The 17,293-nt window shown below is 52.4% G+C and overlaps 1 protein-coding gene across 1 annotated transcript; it reads right to left on the bottom strand.

Moving 5' to 3' along the window:
* Nucleotides 1–1,287: 1,287 nt before the first annotated feature.
* Nucleotides 1,288–3,005, bottom strand: NANOS2 (nanos C2HC-type zinc finger 2). Its single transcript, XM_073321872.1, has one exon. The coding sequence runs from the start codon at nt 2,454–2,456 to the stop codon at nt 1,908–1,910; it is 549 nt and encodes a 182-aa protein (XP_073177973.1). The 5' UTR covers nt 2,457–3,005; the 3' UTR covers nt 1,288–1,907.
* Between the last annotated feature and the right edge of the window lie 14,288 nt (nt 3,006–17,293).

Here is a 17,293-nt window from a genome sequence, read left to right as displayed (position 1 = left end):
AATTTCATCTGCCATTTTGTTGCCCAGTCACCCGGCTTTGTGAGCTCCCTTTTTTGTAACTCTTCAAAGTCTGCTTTGGACTTAACTGTCTAGAGCAGTTTTGTATCATCCGCAAATTTTGCCACCTCACTGTTTACCCCTTTTCCCAGATCATCTATGACTATGTTGAATAGGGCTGGTCCCAGTACAGACCCCTGGGGGACACCACTAGTTACCTCTCTCCATTCTGAAAACTGGCCATTTATTCTTACCCCTTGTTCCCTATCTTTTAACCAGTTACTGATCCGTGAGAGGATCTTCCCTCTTATTCCATGACTGCCTACTTTGTTTAAGAGCCTTTGGTGAGAGACCTTGCCTGAGAACTCACCCGTCCTTACATCTCTCTTGCTATTGGGGCAGCCGAGCCCCCCAGCGCCCGTTAATCTTTACCTCCAATGCATGCAGCCACCCCTAATATGGCTCTCTGTGGCAGGACACATTCAGCTCCTCTGCTGGGGCATGTTTTCTACATCACAATATGGGGTGCACAGGCTCCAGGGACCATGCTCCCTAGCAGAGCTCCCCACTCTACCTTCCCCCTCCTCCTTGGTCTCCCCGCCCTCAGCAGCCATCCTCTCAGCATCTGCCCAGCCCCAGAGCAGCCCTGCTCCTCCGAGCCCCTTGGAAAACAGTAGCCAGTTTGGGGCAGCGGGGTCACACCAGGGCAGAGGGGGCAGGGCCGGGACATGTAGGGATGGGAGAGGCAAAGCCAGGGCTCCTGTTGGGGTCTTCTGGGCATATCGGGCTTCATAGCCAAGCAGCTGGGGGGCCCCCTCATTGTAGCTGGTAGAGGAGACTGAAGAGGGTCCCGCTGAGGGAGAGGAAAGTGGGCCCACAGCAGGCCAGGGCACTGAGTGTGTGGACGCTGGGATGCTGCTTCTGGCCCAAGTTCCTTCACTTGCTTGCGGGGGAAAGTTAGTGAGTCAGGCTGGTTTCTAGCAGGACGGGAGTCAAGATCCCCCCAGATCTCCAGGGAGTGCGAGAGGGAGTGGGGCCATGGAAACAGAAATCCCTTCCCACCAAGGAGGTCCCCAGCAGTGCAGGGCTGAGAAAGCTTCGCAGGGGGCCGTGCACATGCATCTCCCTCCCAGCCGCCGCCCAGAATAAAAGCGGGGAGACAAGGGGCTCACCCTCGATTGCTAGCCGGAAAGGAGATCTCTCCCAGAGCCACGCAGAGGAAAAGCCGATCAAACACACAACCGGCTGCTAGAGCAACAGTGCTGTTTATTAAACAGAAGGGAAAGGGGATAAGGGAGTGTTTCATTTTTTAATGAAAAATAACTCTCATAAACAAACCCTCAAATCTCATAACACCGAGAGAACAATCCCTCCCCCCCCGCAACATGTTGTAATAACAAAATCAGTTAAAACATGACGTAGCTGCGTATTTTAGAATTCAGTTCTTTTTCTGACATGATTTTAAAGTAAACCTCACATTTAAAAGTCCTCGTGATTCCTGTGATGCGTAAAACAAAACGAATAACACTTGGTCGGGAAAAGAAGTTTCAAACAAAACAAATCTACCAAAGACAAAAGCCTTGCACCCATCTACCCCGACGGATGCTGCCTCGTCTGCAAATGCTGAAAATTAAATCTCCGCATGAGTTAGCAGGCCAAGGGCAAAACTACGAAACTTCCGGTTCGTTGGCACTGGTTCTCTTCCGCCCGAAGTCAGGGAAACGGAAACCAGGCTGCTGTGGGGATTTAAAGAAACCAGGGCGACTTTCTGCGTGGCTGAGTCAAATCCACCCTGGACTTGAAACGCAAACTCGGAAACAAATGGTAGAAAATAGACTTCAGTTCCAAGCCCCTTCTGGTGGCTCCCTGGTGAAAGGTCCCAGGGTGGAGGTGGTTTCTTCCCCTGCCGTTCACCGTCTCACTATGAAGCCAGCCGAGTTGCGCCCGCCTTTGCAGTAGAGGGACTGCTTCTCTTGATTGTGCGGGCAGTATTTCAGCGTGTGGGCCCCATCGCCCGTGGCACCACACACCGGGCACACGTAGTTGCGCAGGATGGGACACAGCACGATGCCATCGGCTTGCTTCAGCAAGTGGGAGGAGTAGACCCTCTTGGACTCCCCGTTGTGTCTGCAGAAGTTGCATAGGAGTCTGCCGGGCGTCTGAGGGGTGGCCGCCCTGTTCTGCCCACTTTGCGGACAGCTGCTGCCATTGCTCCTGTTCCAGCCCGATGACTTCAGGCTCGAGGCATCCCCCGGAGGCATTTGAAGGGGGGTCCCTGGCAGGCAGAGATCTGCAGTCTCACAGGTTAGGAGGCTCCTGGACCCCCTTCTGTGCTCCTCAATGATTTCGCCAAGAACCTTTGACAGGTTCAGGTAGTCCCGCCACATGTTGAAGTCATGCGCGATCGTGACAGGTGGAGAAGCTGTCCCGGAAAGCCAGTCGGGAAGCATGGTGCTCATCAGAGAAGCCCCCTACTCTGCAAAAAGCTCCTCGACCCCTGCTCCTTTAATAGGCGTGGCCTGCAGTAGGCAGCATTGCCAGCAGGCTGCACTGTGCCCATCCAGTGCAAGGAGGTGGAGTCTCCAATTTAAAGGGCCGGAAATCAAAACAGAAAAGCATCCCACACCGGAGATTAATGAGCTAAATATCAAGCTTCAGCTATAGCAAATCTACTGGGCATCAGACGCACCCCTCTTCTAGAAAACTGAATTCCAGTTTCCCTCCCTTCTGCTCCAGAAGCTCACGTCCCACCCAGGGGCAGTCCGTTATTTTTTGCCAAGGTCCAAATTTCTTGGTCCAGGTATAGTCAAGATCCAGACTCCAGAGAAAATAATAAAAATAAACCAACAATAATAACTACCTGAAAGGGGGTTCCAAAGAGGATGGCTCTAGACTGTTCTCAATGGTAGCAGATGACAGAACGAGGAGTAATGGTCTCAAGTTGCAGTGGGGAAGGTTTAGATTGGATATTAGGAAAAACTTTTTCACTAAGAGGGTGGTGAAACACTGGAATGCGTTACCTAGGGAGGTGGTAGAATCTCCTTCCTTAGAGGTTTTTAAGGTCAGGCTTGACAAAGCCCTGGCTGGGATGATTTAACTGGGAATTGGTCCTGCTTTGAGCAGGGGGTTGGACTAGATGACCTTCTGGGGTCCCTTCCAACCCTGATAGTCTATGATTCTATGATTCTATGATCATCATAAGTAAATAAAAAGATCTCGAGGTCCATTCAAAAGTGTCTGCTGGTCCGGAGTTGACCTGGGGTTTGCCTATTGACTGCCCCTGGCCTCGGGTAACGCTGTCAGCGGCTACGATCGAATGTGGGATCCCTTGACCTTGATGTGGGAGCCTCTACTGCCTGAGCTAAAAGCCACCCCTCTCTTAGCGGCGGTTGAAGCAAGCTCATCCCTAGAGCCCTGCAAATCTGCGGATCGCCGCTTTATAGCCACAAGACTATGTCTGCGGGCTCCTGGCTTGGATGCAGAGCTACTCAGGGATCTACTCATCAATCTGTAGCTGGCCTAGCCACCACTTGAAGGGGGCGGAGTGCCACACTGAGCAGGCATGGCTTACGCTGGTGTCACGAAAACATCCACAAAAGTCTCAGATGTGGCTGCTTTTTATCTCACTCAGATTTAACCATCAAACCGAGTCTGAACAGCATTAGTTGAAAGCTTTTTAAAGACTTTTAAAAATGTTTAAAGAGGCCTTTTCTGCTCCAGCCTGTTAACACTTTTCTGTTTTCTTTTTAAAAAAAAAACCCAAACCCCACACACATATCTGCTAAAACCTGCCCTCATCAGTTGCAAAGATTGACAGAGATGCTAAAGGGAGGAGGGCCGTAAAAAGTAATGGACATGGTCACTTTCCCACCAGTCCCCTCCTTAAGGGAAACTGACCAGCATATCTGTACCAAAGTAGTTATTCCACTCTAGGTATTCCAGCATAACTCCAAGGCAGAGTAAATATTCTGGAATAAAGTCATAAGAACATAAGAAGGGCCATACTGGGTCAGACCAAGGTCCATCTAGTCCAGTATCCTGCCGTCCGACAGCGGCCAATGCCGGGTGCCCCAGAGGTAATGAACAGAACAGGTCATCGTCAAGTGACCCATCCCCTGTTACCCATTCCCAGCTTCTGGCAACCAGAGGCTAGGGACACCCTCCCTGCCAATACTGACTAATAACCATTGATGGGCCTATCCTCTATGAACGTATCTAGTTCTTTATTGAACCCTGTTATAGTCTTGGCCTTCACAACATCCTCTGGCAAGGAGTTCCACAGGTTGACTGTGTATTGTTTAAAGAAATACTTCCTTTTGTTTGTTTTAAACCTGCTGCCTATTAATTTCATTGGGTGACCCCCACTTCTTGTGTTATGAGAAGGAGTAAATAACACTTCTTTATTTACTTTCTCTACACCAGTCATGATTTTGTAGACCTCTGTCATATCCTCCCTTAATCGTCTCTTTTCCAAGCTGAGAAGTCCTAATCTTATTGTGACGAAGCGGGACTGTTCTTAATGTTTCCTCTGAATAGTGTGGGGGTGCCTCAGTTTCCCCTATGCAGTTCTTAAGTCTCTAGGTGGTAGGATAAGGGTGTATGATCATTGCAGAGCCCTAGAGGGCAGGTGTGTGCAGGGATCTGGATACAGAGAATGGCCAACACCCTGTTTCCTGGCAACTGATGGCTTGGCCCTTCCCCCCTGTAAGGTGAGAGCTAAAGGGGTTGGAGAACAAAGGAATCAGGTGACCTCCTGGGCCGGGAAAGGGACAAAGCCCAGGGGAGGAGGGGCTGGAGGGAGTTTCAGTTTGGGGCTGGCTGGGACATGGAGTGAAGTGCACACGTGGTTGTCTGGCTCACTGCCCCCCAAAATGGACCCAGCTGAGGGGTCCTGTTCTCTGCACCTACAAGCTCTGGTTTAGACCATGTTCCTGTGGTCTAATAAACCTCTGTTTTACTGGCTGGCTGAGAGTCACGTCTGACTGCGAAGTTGGGGGGCAGGACCCTCTGGCTTCTCCAGGACCCCGCCTGAGCGGACTCGCTGGGGGAAGCGCACGGAGGGGCAGAGGATGCTGAATGCTCCGAGGTCAGACCCAGGAAGGTGGAAGCTGTGTGAGCTGTGTGTCCTGAAGACAGTCTGCTAACAGAAAGGAGACTTCCCCAGAGTCCTGCCTGGCTTCGTAGGGAGCAGTTCCAGAGCATTGCCCGGGGACTCCGTGACACTTATTAATCTCTTTTCATACAGAATCTTTTCCATACCTCTCATCATTTTTGTTGCCCTTTTCTGAACCTTTCCCAATTCCAGTATATCTTTTTTGAGATGGGGCGACCAGGTCTGCACGCAGTATTCAAGATGTGGGTGTACCATGGATTTACATAGAGGCAATATGATGTTTTCTGTCTTATTATTAGGGCCCGACCAAACTTACAGTCCATTTTGGTCAATTTCATGGTCATAGGATTTTAAAAATGGTAAATTTCCTGATTTCAGCTACTTAAAGCTGAAATCTCAGGATGTTGTAATTGTAGGTGTCTAGACACAAAAAGGAGTCTTGGGGGGTTGCAGGGTTATTTTAGGGGTTGTGCTACTGGTACCCTTACTTCTGCACTGTCTTCAGAGCTGGTCAGCTGTAAAACAGTGGCTGCCGGCCAGGAGCTCAGCTCTGCAGGCAGGGCAGAAGTAAAGGTGGAAATACTCCTAAAGTAAACTTGCGACCCCCCCCCCCCCCCCCGCAACTCTCTTTGGGTCAAGACCCTGACTTTGAGAAACGCTGGATCTCCCCCGTGAAATCTGTACAGTACAGGGTAAAAGCACACAAAAGTCCAGATTTCACGGGGGGAGACCAGATTTCATGGACCGTGACATGTTTTTCATGGCCATGAATTTGGTAGGGCCTTACATATTATCTACCCCTTTCTTAATAATTCCCAACATTCTGTTAACTTTTTTGACTGCCACTGCACAATGACTCCAAGGTCTCTTTCTTGAGCGGTAACAGCTAATTTAGACCCCATCGTTTTGCATGAATAGTTGGGATTATGTTTTCCAATGTGCCTTACTTTGCATTTATCAACATTGAATTTCATCTGCCATTTTGTTACCCAGTTTGGTGAGATTTCTTTGCAGTCTGCTTGGGACTTAACTATTTTGAGAAGTTTTGTATCATCTGCAAATTTTGCCACCTCCCTGTTTCTCAGTTGATTTTGGAATAGAGTATGCATACAAGGAGTTATTCCGGAACGCCTGAGTTATCCTGGAATTTCTATTGAGTGAAATAGTTATTCATAGAATCATAGAATATCAGGGTTGGAAGGGACCTCAGGAGGTCATCTAGTCCAACCCCCTGCTCAAAGCAGGACCAATCCCCAATTTTTGCCCCAGATCCCTAAATGGCCCCCTCAAGGGTTGAACTCACAATCCATAGTTTAGGAGGCCAAAGCTCAAACCACTGAGCTATCTCTCTCTCTCCCCCCCCCACCCCGGGGGGGGGGAATATTTATTTATGTTGGAATAAAGTGATTTTTTGTTGTTGAATAGACTGTTTGGAGGGGGCATATTACAGAATACCTGAGTTATACCAGAATTCCCCATGTGGACAATGCCTAGGAAAAGACAGGGAAATTAAATGCAAAAAAGCTCCAGAACGAATGCAGGTTAAAATATCAAGCAATCAATATTAGGACATTTGAGCAATTAAGGTTAAACCTTAAATTTAGCCAGCTCGCATGATGTGTCGTCTTGTTTTCCTCATTCAAGAGAAACTGTCCTGACCAGCTCATTAAAATGCTAACCTTGCCAAGGAAAACCAGAATAGAAAAAAACACTTTTGCAGACTCACAGCTGGGCCAAGTTAGCCTCTGTCGAGGCACCTCACATTCTGGAATAGTCCAGTTTGGGGCTCAATCCTGCAAACCCACATGTATGCAACATTCTGTCCAGGAGGAGCCCCATTGACTTCAGAGCAAAGTGCGGCACCCGGACCTTGGATTGGTTGGCATTTCAAGGGTGTCTTGCATTTAATTTCCCTGGTGCTGCCCTCTCAGTGCTCCCTCTGCTCTACCCTGGCCTCATCCTGGTCTGCTCTATCTCCAGTGTCAGTTCTTTGGGTCAGAGACCTTTTGTTACCCTGTGCAGATCAAGTGCAATGGGGCCCCCATCTCAGTGGGGGCCTTAGGCACGACCCTAACAAGCCTGATTAATAATAACCTGCTTTCGGCATTGTTTTGGGGCCTCTGGTGTTTTTCTGTTTATGTGTCTATTGCACCTGCCCCCCCCCCCCCCGTGCCGGTGCCGCTCTGTCTGGAACAAGTTGGAAGTTTGTATCTTTCCCTGGCACCTCCCCTCCCACAGAGCTCTAGGGAGGTAAGTTACAGGCCCCTGACTGCTGCGTGAAACTGACCAGAGCAGCTGTTCTCAACCTTTCCAGATGACTATACCCCTTTCAGGCACCTGATTTGTCTGGCGTACCCGCAAGTTTCACCTCACTTAAAAACGACCTGCTTACAAAAGCAGACATCAAAATACAAAAGTGTCCCAGCGCGCTATTCCTGACCTGCTGCTTCCTTTCTCGTTGTGTCCGTATGACGTTTTAGTTTGCACCGACTTCGCTCGTGCTGTTTACGTAGCCTGCCTGTTGTAAAACCAGGCAAATGTCTAGATGAGTTGATGTACCCCCGGAAGACCTCTGCGTATCCCCCTGGTGGAGAACCACTGGACCAGAGCCAGGAGACGCAGACAGTTCAGGGCTGGAGCTGCAGAGTGAGCAAGGGCTGACATGCCTGGTCCGTCTGGGTGGGTGGGGTGAAGCTCAAAGTGTAAACAAGCCAGACAAAAAGCCCCCTGTGACAAAGTGGGGATTTTCTGTGATATGTTTATGACGCCGATGTGTGCCTCAGTTTCCCCCTAAACTTCACATTGTTACCCAGTGGAGGGCAAAGGGCTAAGTCTGCTTTTTGGAGGGCAGGTCAGGACACGAGGTGAGGAGGGGGCACACTCATGGGGTTCCTCCACCAGATCGCTTAAAAGCCACAGATCCCGTGGAGTTGTGACACACACAACCCCCCCCAGTCACTTGATTTTTGACTGTGAGGCTGGATCAGGGCCAGTGAAAACACAGGGCGGGGGCTGAGAGGGGGTGTCTCATGGTTGGATTCTCCCCTGAAAATCCACCGGGAATTCCCCTGCTGCTGGGGTGGGGGGGCAGGAGGGGGATAGAGCACCCCTGTCCTTGGCTTCCCTGCCACAGGCATCTGTAGGGTCCCGCATTTCAGGGCGGGGCCCAGTGGGGCGTTCTAACCCCAGGAGATTGCTTGAGGAGCCCTGAAGGGACTACCCCCTGCCCAGACCCGGCTGGTATGGATGCAGATGGGATCCAAGGGTTGCGTCCGATTATAGGGGACTGGCACCTATGCACTGGGGGGACTGTGCCAGGGCTGGGCCATGCTGGGGGCAGCGTTGCAGCGGGCAAAGCTCTTTAAAGGCCTTTGTGAGGGTCTGAGGCTCGAAGAGAGACAGCAGAAGGCGGATCTTGCAGACTGGGCAGAAAAGGGAGCGAGGCTGAGCCATTTGGGGAAGAGGCGCGACCAGACACGCACGATCGGAGGCAGGCCTTAGAAAGGGTGATGCCGCCACAGGAGACTGACCAGAGGCAGAACCAAGTGCCAGCCCCAAAGCCGTGCCCAGTGGAGCAGCCCTGGCAGGGCAGGTGGGCGTCCCAGCAGACAGAGGCCAGAATGGCCGAGCGAGAGAGTTTGGGGCCCTCTCCCCGGGGAAGAGGGGGACAGGAGAGCACCCACAGCCCCCTGAACCCCAGCCGGACCGAGCTCACTGCTCCCACAGGTGCAGCTTGAGAGAGAAGTGCTGTCCGTGGGCCCAAGCAGCTTGCAGACCCCGGTGCAGGAGCAAGGGCGCAAACTGGAAAGGCGCTAAGCGTTGCTGCCAGAGTTGAACCAGCCCCAAAGTGCGGAGGGGGAGGTTTCCGGGGTGCAGAATAAAGGGGCTCTGAGTCACGCTGCGGTTGCGACCCAAATGAGGGGCTATGTAGGAACATTTGTGGGGGCGGGCTGGGGCATGCCAGCTGTGGCTGAGGTTTCTGAGCCTAGAGCGGCGGGCAGCTGGGAAACGGGCGGACGACAATGCGCGCAGCCGGCCGGGTTCCAAGAGGAAACCCAAGGGGAGCCGTTCCTGGATGGGCCCCTGGAGGGGGCTCCCCAGAGATGGGAAGGGGGAACCCCCAGCAGCAGAGATCTAGATGCTCTGACTGCCAGGGGACACGAAGGGGCAGAATGCCCAGGGCTCAGGGACCAGGGGGCTGGCAATGGCTCACAGCTGTTCAGTTACTGCCAGCCCAGGCAAAGGGGCAGCCGGCACCCCGAATCACTGGAGCTAACAGGGAGGCAGTTCCCCAGGAGGGGCCACGATCTGCAGGATGCTGAGTTCAGTCCTCAGCCGACCGTGACTATCTCCCGCTGCTTGCTATTTCACAGGTTCAGGGAATTTAAGGCCGGAAGGAGTCATCCTGTCCACTAGGCTGACCTCCTGTCTAGCCCAGGCTCGCATCTAGACGTTCACCCGCTCGCTCCCCCGTATGCCGAGCTCAACGACCCTAATTAGACGCCAGCGTTTGGGTCCTCGGCAGGCTAAACTCTTGTGTGCCACGTGCAGGGACCGGAACAGACCCGAGACCTGCCCAGATCCATGCCCCACCCTGCCGGAGAAGGGGAAAAACCCCAAAGTCCCTGCCGATCTGGGGGAAAATTCCCTCCCCACCCCAAACCCAGCAAATCAGTCGGGCCCTGAGAACAAGCTGCAGCAGTCAAGCCGCCAGAGAGGGGGTTCTCTGGACCGCCTGCAAGCAGTGAGGAGTAAAGGGGGTTGGGAGTCATTTCAAGAGTGGAAGGACAGCCTGGAGGTGGGGAAACTGAGGCACAGCTGGGTGTTGCTGTAGCCAGAAGTGGGGAAACTGAGGCAGTTGAGTACTGCCCCACGTGGCTCCTCCCAGAGGGTGAGATGAGCACAAAGTCAGTGTAAGCAGCCAGGAGGCTGCTGCCTATAACAGAGGAACCTTTCCAGAGGGCAACCATGGATCTCATGGGACCCCCTTAGTAAGGGACCCCAAATCACTTCCCACCATGGGTGGGATGGAGAGCGGAATTTGGCCCCAGGGGTGTCAAATATTCACCCTTGGGTGTGAAAACAGATTCCTCAGACACCCTCAGCCCAGGAGTGGGGCCACCTCCCTGGGAAGGATGGGGGCGGGGCCCTGGATCCAGGACCTGACCAGCTCTGCAGCGGGCCAGGCCTCTCCTAACCACCCTGACCAATCCAGGGGGTGCATCCCCATCCCCAAGTGGGGAAGCCCAGTGCCCAGTCGGTGTGGCTGGCGCCCTAAGGCACCAGCCATCGTCGCACTTCATGATCCATAGCAGACGAACACGGGTGGAGGGGTTTGCAGGGTCAGATCACAGTTCAAACCCAGAGGCTTGGGGGTAAAAGGGGCACATGGGTTGCGTGAGAACACCCTATGTGTCACCCATCCAGTGCGAGCCACAGGGGGAAATCACCTACGCTGGAACTGAAAGGATGGTCTGGTGAGTAAGGTACCACCCTGGGACCCGACAAACCAGTGCTCAAGGCCCTGCTCTGCTATAGATGCCCTCTGTGACTGTGAGCAAGTCATTGCCGTGCTGTGCCTCAGTTTCCCCATCAATATGATGGGGATAATGGCCTTGTCTCACAGAGGGTATGTGTGGCTAAGTACCTTAGAGTCTTACAGATTGTGAGCTGCCCAAATACTATGGTGATGGCCAGATAAGCACCCGAGATAGGAAGGAACCTCTCTGTAATGACTGATGGATGTGGTCAGCTGGTTGGGGTGTATGGTATGACGTTTGAAAGAGGTGTTAGGATCTTCTGGGGTATCCCTCAGCTGACCCTCTTCAGAGGGGGAAGAGATGGGGCAGTTTGGGGAATGGATCTGGGTCCAGTTGGGAATTCCTGTTTGCTTTAGGAATCACAGCCCTCCGGGGGACTGGACCCTCTGGGAAGCTGATATCACGCCATCAAGGGGCTATCAAGGCTGATGGGACAACAGGGTTGTGCTGTCTCGGGGCCAGGAAGGAAGGGGTTAAGAAGCCCCTTTGCAAAGCTGGTGTTCCTCACTTTAGCGGCCAGGTGGTCCCCCAGGAGTCACACTGCAAACCGGTCTGAGCCCAGGAGGGGGCCTTCAGAGCCCCAGGTGGCACCACAGCCAGGGCCAGCTAGCAAGGACTTTGGATCTGATGATGCCAGTGACTGGCCACTAGGGTGCTCCACCAGTGATGGTTGTTACTTTGTTAGATGGCTCCGTTTCCTGGCCAGCTGCTTTCAAAGCAAGTCACCTGGCCCTGACCCCAGCCCCGGACCCAGCATCAAGGGGCCAGATTTGGCCTTTGCCCAGTGGCCGACTCTCAGCAAACCCTGATGAGTCGGATCTCACAGGATCATAGAAATCTGGGGCTGGAAAGGAGCTTGAGAGGTCACCTCGTCCAGCCCCCTGCACCGAGGCCAAACCAAGCCCACCTAGACCAGCCCTGACAGGGGTCTGTCCAGCCTGGTCTTAAAAACCTGCAGTGACGGGGATCCACCCTGCCTCCCGTTCCAGAGCTGAACTCCCCTTCTAAAGTGTGTCCTCAGAGCCAGCTTCACTCTTCCTTGCTGCAGAGTAAGCCCATCGCCTCTTGTCCTACCTGCAGTGGACATGGAGAAGAATCAATCTCCGTCCTCTTTGTAGCCGCCCTGAACGTATTTGATGACTGTTCTCAGCCCCCCCCCCCCCCCCCGGCTTCTTTTCTCAAGTTTTCAACCTTTCCTCACTGCTCAGGTTTTCTCTTGGATCATTTGTGTTGCTCTCTCTCCAATTCATCCACATGAAGGGCGGCGCCCAGATTTGGACCCAGCGCCCCCGCTGAGGCCTCACCAGTGGTGAGTAGAGCGGGACAATTATCTCCTGGGCCTGACAATACCACACTCCTGTGAATACACCCAGAATGATGCTCAGCCTTGTTAGCCGCTGCTTCACAGGGTTGATTCGTTCAATTTATGATCTGCTAGAACCCCCCAGGACCCTTTACAGCAGTACGATCGCCTAGCCAGTTAGTCCCCATTTGGTGGCTATGCATTTGATTTTTCCTTCCTAAGTAATTGAAACATGGGCACAAGTGTCTGTTTAGGGTTACCACCTGGCCAATATTTGACTGGTCTGGTTGGGTTTTTTATGGATTTGCCAGTTGCCAGAAAAAATAATTTGATCTGCAGCGTTGTTTTTTTTTAACGTGGGTCTAAAGATTTGCATTATTATCCCAAGACAAGGGGATTAGCTAATCTTAACAGTTGCTGTGTCCAGCTAAAGATGCTAAGACGTTGCCGTTCAAAATAAGACACTGCTGGAAACTACAAAATCAAAGGGCAAATACAAATTCAAGAGATGGACTCAATGCGTTTTCTTTATGTATAAAATTCCAAATAGGACTGGTGATTAATCGCAGTTAACTCAGGTGATTAACTCGAAAAATTAATTGCGATTAAAAAATTTAATCGCAATTAATCACAGTTTTAATCGCACTGTTAAACAACAGAATACCAATTGAAATGTATTAAATTTTTTTGGATGTTTGTCTACATTTTCAAATATATTGATTTCAATTACAACACGGAACACAAAGTGTCCAGTGCTCACGTTATATTATTATTTTGATTACAAATATTTGCACTGTAAAAATTATAAACAAAATAGTATTTTTCAGTTCACCTCATACAAGTACTGAAGTGCAATCTCTGTATCGTGACAGTGCAATTTACAAATGCAGATTTTTTTTGTTACATAACTGCACTCAAAAACAAAACAATGTAAATCTTTAGAGCCTACAAGTCTACTCAGTCCTACTTGTTGTTCAGTCAATTGCTAAGACAAACAAGTTTATTTATGTTTATGGAAGATAATGCTGCCTGCTTCTTCATTACAATGTCACCTGAAAGTGAGAACAGGCGTTCGCGTGGCACTTTTGTAGCCGGCGTTGCAAGGTATTTACATGCCAGATACACTAAAAATTCGTATGCCCTTCATGCTTCGGCCACAATTCCAGAGGACATGCTTCCATGCTGATGACACTCGATAAAAAATAATGCATTAATTAAATTTGTGACTGAACTCCTTGGGAGAGAATTGTATGTCCCCTGCTCTGTTTTACCCGCATTCTGTCATATATTTCATATTATAGCAGTCTTGGATGATGCCTCAACACAATGTTCGTTTGAAGAATACTGTCACTGCAGATTTGACAAAACGCAAAGAAAGTACCAATGTGAGATTTCTAATATACAGCACTCGACCCAAGGTTTAAGAATCTGAAGTGCCTTCCAAAATCTGAGAGGGACAAGGTGTGGAGCGTGCTTTCAGACGTCTTAAAAAAGCAACACTCCAATGCGGAAACTACAGAACCCGAACCACCAAAAAAGAAAATCAACCTTCTGCTGGTGGCATCTGACTCAGATGATGAAAATGAGCAGGCGTCGGTCAGCTCTGCTTTGGATCGTTATCGAGCAGAACCCATCATCAGCATGGACGCATGTCCTCTGGGATGGTGGATGAAGAATGAAGGGACATATGACTCTTTAGTACATCTGGCACATAAATATCTTTATGTGCTGGCTACAACAGTGCCATGAGAACACCTGTTCTCACTTCCAGGTGACATTGTAAACAAGAAGAGGGCAGCATTATCTCCCGTAAATGTAAACAAACTTGTTTGTCTGAGCGACTAGCTGAACAAGAAGTAGGACTGAGTGGACTTGTAGGCTCTAAAGTTTGACACTGTTTTATTTTCGAATGCAGTTATTTTTTTTACATAATTCCACATTTGTCAGTTCAACTGTCATGATAAAGAGATTGCATGACAGGACTTGTATGACGTGAATTGAAAAATACTATTTCTTATGTTTTTTACAGTGCAGATATTTGTAATAAAAAAATAATATCAAGTGAGCACTGTACACTTTGTATTCTGTGTTGTAACTGAAATCAATACATTTGAAAATGTAGAAAACATCCAAAAATCTTTGACTAAATGGTATTCTATTGTTTAACAGCTGCCGTGGGGGGGCAATGGAACCCTGCAGCTTCCAGCCACAGGTCAGGCTCGTGGCCCTGGAGCTCCCAGCCACTTTCCTAAGATTTTGTCATGGATATTTTTAGTAAAAGTCACAGACAGGTCACAGCTTCCCTGAATTTTTGTTTATTACCTGTGACCTGTCCCTGACTTTTACTAAAAATATCCATGACAAAATCTTACCCTTAACTATAAGTGGCTGTTGAAGGGGGATGGGTTGCGGAGTTGCCTTGTGGTTGGGGTTTGAGGTTGTGGCAGGCTGGCCTTGTGGGGGGGGGGTACCTTTTTTTTGCATTTCAAAGGTGGTAATGCTAGCGTAGATCCGAAGCGTCTCCACTTTGGGGATGGGACCACATTCTGATCTGAGCCCATTGGTGTAAATCCAGAGTGATTCCAGATTTATGCCAACATTACTGAGAGCAGGATTTGGCCCTGGTGGGGAATGGGGGGGCAGGAAAGGGGGTGACTGAGACCCAGGAGGATAGTAGGAAATCCCTCGGGAACCTGTAAGGCTATCTCCCTGCTCACCCCGACACTGCTATATGCCTCACCCCCGTGCTGGGGGGGAGGGGGGGCAAGGGGTGGGCTGTGCTGAGGCTGCCAGTGAAGGGGCCAGCTAATGTCCAGTCGGGAGCTGGGCTGAGAACTCACAAACTCGTTTCACCCACAGGCTACCCCCCAGACACCCCGATGGGTGTGGAAGCTTCAGAGCCAGACACAGGCATTCGATAGTGAGCCAGCAGGGGATCCGATTTAATGCCCTGGCGCCGGTGGGCTCTGCGGGGGGGGCGGAAAGAGAGGGCCATGTGCTCCAGCCCCTCTCGGGGAGGAGCACATACAGTGCTGGATTTAGGGCCTTCATTTTCGAGGCCCCCCCCCCAGGACCCAGCCAAGAAAAAGAACATTCTCTCTTGTTTCCCCCCACCCCTGTTTTTCATCCTTTTTTTCTTTATCCTTCTCTTATAAGACAAGTCATGGGAAGTAAATGAAAATAAAGTGAGGTACCTTGATTGGGGCAGGGGTTGGGGTGCAGGAGAGGGTGAGGGGGGCGGGCTCTGGGCTGGGGCAGGGGGTTGGGGTGCGGGACGGGGGTAGGGGGGCGACACTTACTTCGGGCGGCGTGGCTCCCAAAGCGACCGGCACAGCCCTCTGGCAGCGGCTCCTAGGTGGGTGTTCCCGGCCAGCGGGAGCCTGCGGAGTTGGCGCCCGGGGCGGGGGCAGTGCGCAGAGACACCCCCACCCCTCGCCAGGGGGCCGCAGGGACATGCCGGCCGCTTCCGGGAGCGGTGCAGCGCGGTGGGAGGGAGGCAGAGCGGGCAGGGAGCCACCTTAGCCCTGCTGCTGGCATGTCTCTGCGCGCCCCTTGGGGGCAGGTGGGCAGCGGGCAGCACACGGAGCCACTTCCCCCCACCAGGGACGTGCCAGCAGCCGGCCGCTTCCGGGAGCGGTGTGGGGCCACCGGCCACGGCGTGCAGGCAGCCTGCCTGAGCCCTGCTGCACCACCACCCGGGACTCGGGGGCAGGTTGTCAGATGAGATTTGTCCTGCATTTTGGGCGCCCCGGGCCACCGCACGGTTTGTTTCATGGTAAATCCGCTCCTGAGCATATGGCCCCCTGCCCTGTCTCACTTCCTCTTTGGGGTGGGGGGAAGGGCATGGCTAATGCAGACCAGGGCGTCCTATTGGCCAGAGGAGGGACACAAGTGTTGGCTCAGCAGCCCTGGCCCGTCTCATCTCCAGTCATCAAAGGTGCCCTGGCACTTGCTGAACGGCTTGAACTTGTGCACTGCTTGGCCGCCCCTGCCTCACCCCAGAGGTGGCTGCATTTCCAGTGGGTAAAGCCAGATTTCTGCTCCGTTTCTGCTGCTGTGACCTGGGCTGACTCCACTGAGCGGAATGGCTTTGCTCCGGTTTCAGAGCCCCCTTTGCTGGGCCTGTATGCTTGGCCTTGCCTGGTGACAGTTAGCGTGGCCTTGGGGCTGCTTTAATTCATGCTCTGCCTCCTATGGACCCTGGGGGACAGTGAATAGCCACAGGACAGTGTGCTCCAGCCATGCCCTGATTCATTCTCCTAGGGGAGAGGCAGGGCCAGGGAAGCCGAACGGGCTGAGACGAGATATTTGAGCTGGAACTGGCTGGATCAGCACCCATGAAGGACGGCCCCCTGGAAGATCCAACAGAAAAGCCCAGGACGGAGAGGGCCGTTAATGCATAAAGACCGGAAAGCCCCCGCAGCCTGACTGGGTGAACCCAGTGTGGCTGGGGACCACAGGGCCGAGGTGCTGAGCACTGGGCTCCCAGCCACACTGGGTGCATCTAGGCTGGAGCTCGAGGTGCCATTTCCAGCCCTAGGAGACGTCTGGGGATTCTCCCTCCTGGCTGCTGGGCAGACGCACCCCAGAGCCAGAGATGATGGCTGCATGCCAGCACCTGTGCTTGGCTAGCCCCCCAGGGTAAAAGGAGTTTGTCTGCCAGCGGAGGAACCCCCTCTCCCTGAACAACGGGGCCTTGAAAGCAATATCTGGCTGGCAGAGCCAGGCCTGGGTATGTTTTAAGCATAGACCAGCCCCAAAGGGACCAAGGCGTAGGGCAGCCCCCGTAAATCCATGACTGGACAATCCTCCAGGAGCCGTTCCTGCCCCGTTGATGCTGCCGGAGGGGTCTGAGAAACGGCCCCAGAGACGCCAGGGTGCCCCGTAACCAGCCACCCCACAAAACACAGCCTGCACATCGCAACCGTTGGCAGACGGGAGGGGAGTTTATTCCGGGCCAGCGCTCCCGCTGGCTTTGTCCATCGCGGAGGGGGTGTGGCTCCCGGCTCCCCCGGCAGGTGGCTCGCCCCTCATGTGTGGAAAGGCTCTATATTTTCTTCTCTGCAGAGAGACATGGGTGGGAAGGGCATAGGGAGAAGGGGACAAGGGTCAGGAGTTGGCTGGAGACATCCCCATTCTGCTGCGGCAGCCGGTGGGGCTCGTAGGCTAGTAAAGTATGTCCCATTCCCAAGCTGTGATTCAGTATCCAAAAGGGACAGTCGAGGGCACTCTCCCCTCACGGCCAGTGCAGGCCCCAATGCCCCAGTGTGACACTAGGGGGCGCTGTGCTGCAGGGAGCAGGGTGGGGGCTCAGTAGGGGGCGCTCTCCCCTCACAGTCA

This window comes from Lepidochelys kempii, chromosome 23 (genome assembly GCF_965140265.1).
Source record: "Lepidochelys kempii isolate rLepKem1 chromosome 23, rLepKem1.hap2, whole genome shotgun sequence".
NCBI lineage: Eukaryota > Metazoa > Chordata > Testudines > Cheloniidae > Lepidochelys > Lepidochelys kempii.
The sequence above is the reverse complement of the archived record's forward strand: the minus strand, read 5'-3'. Positions and strand labels throughout refer to the sequence as shown.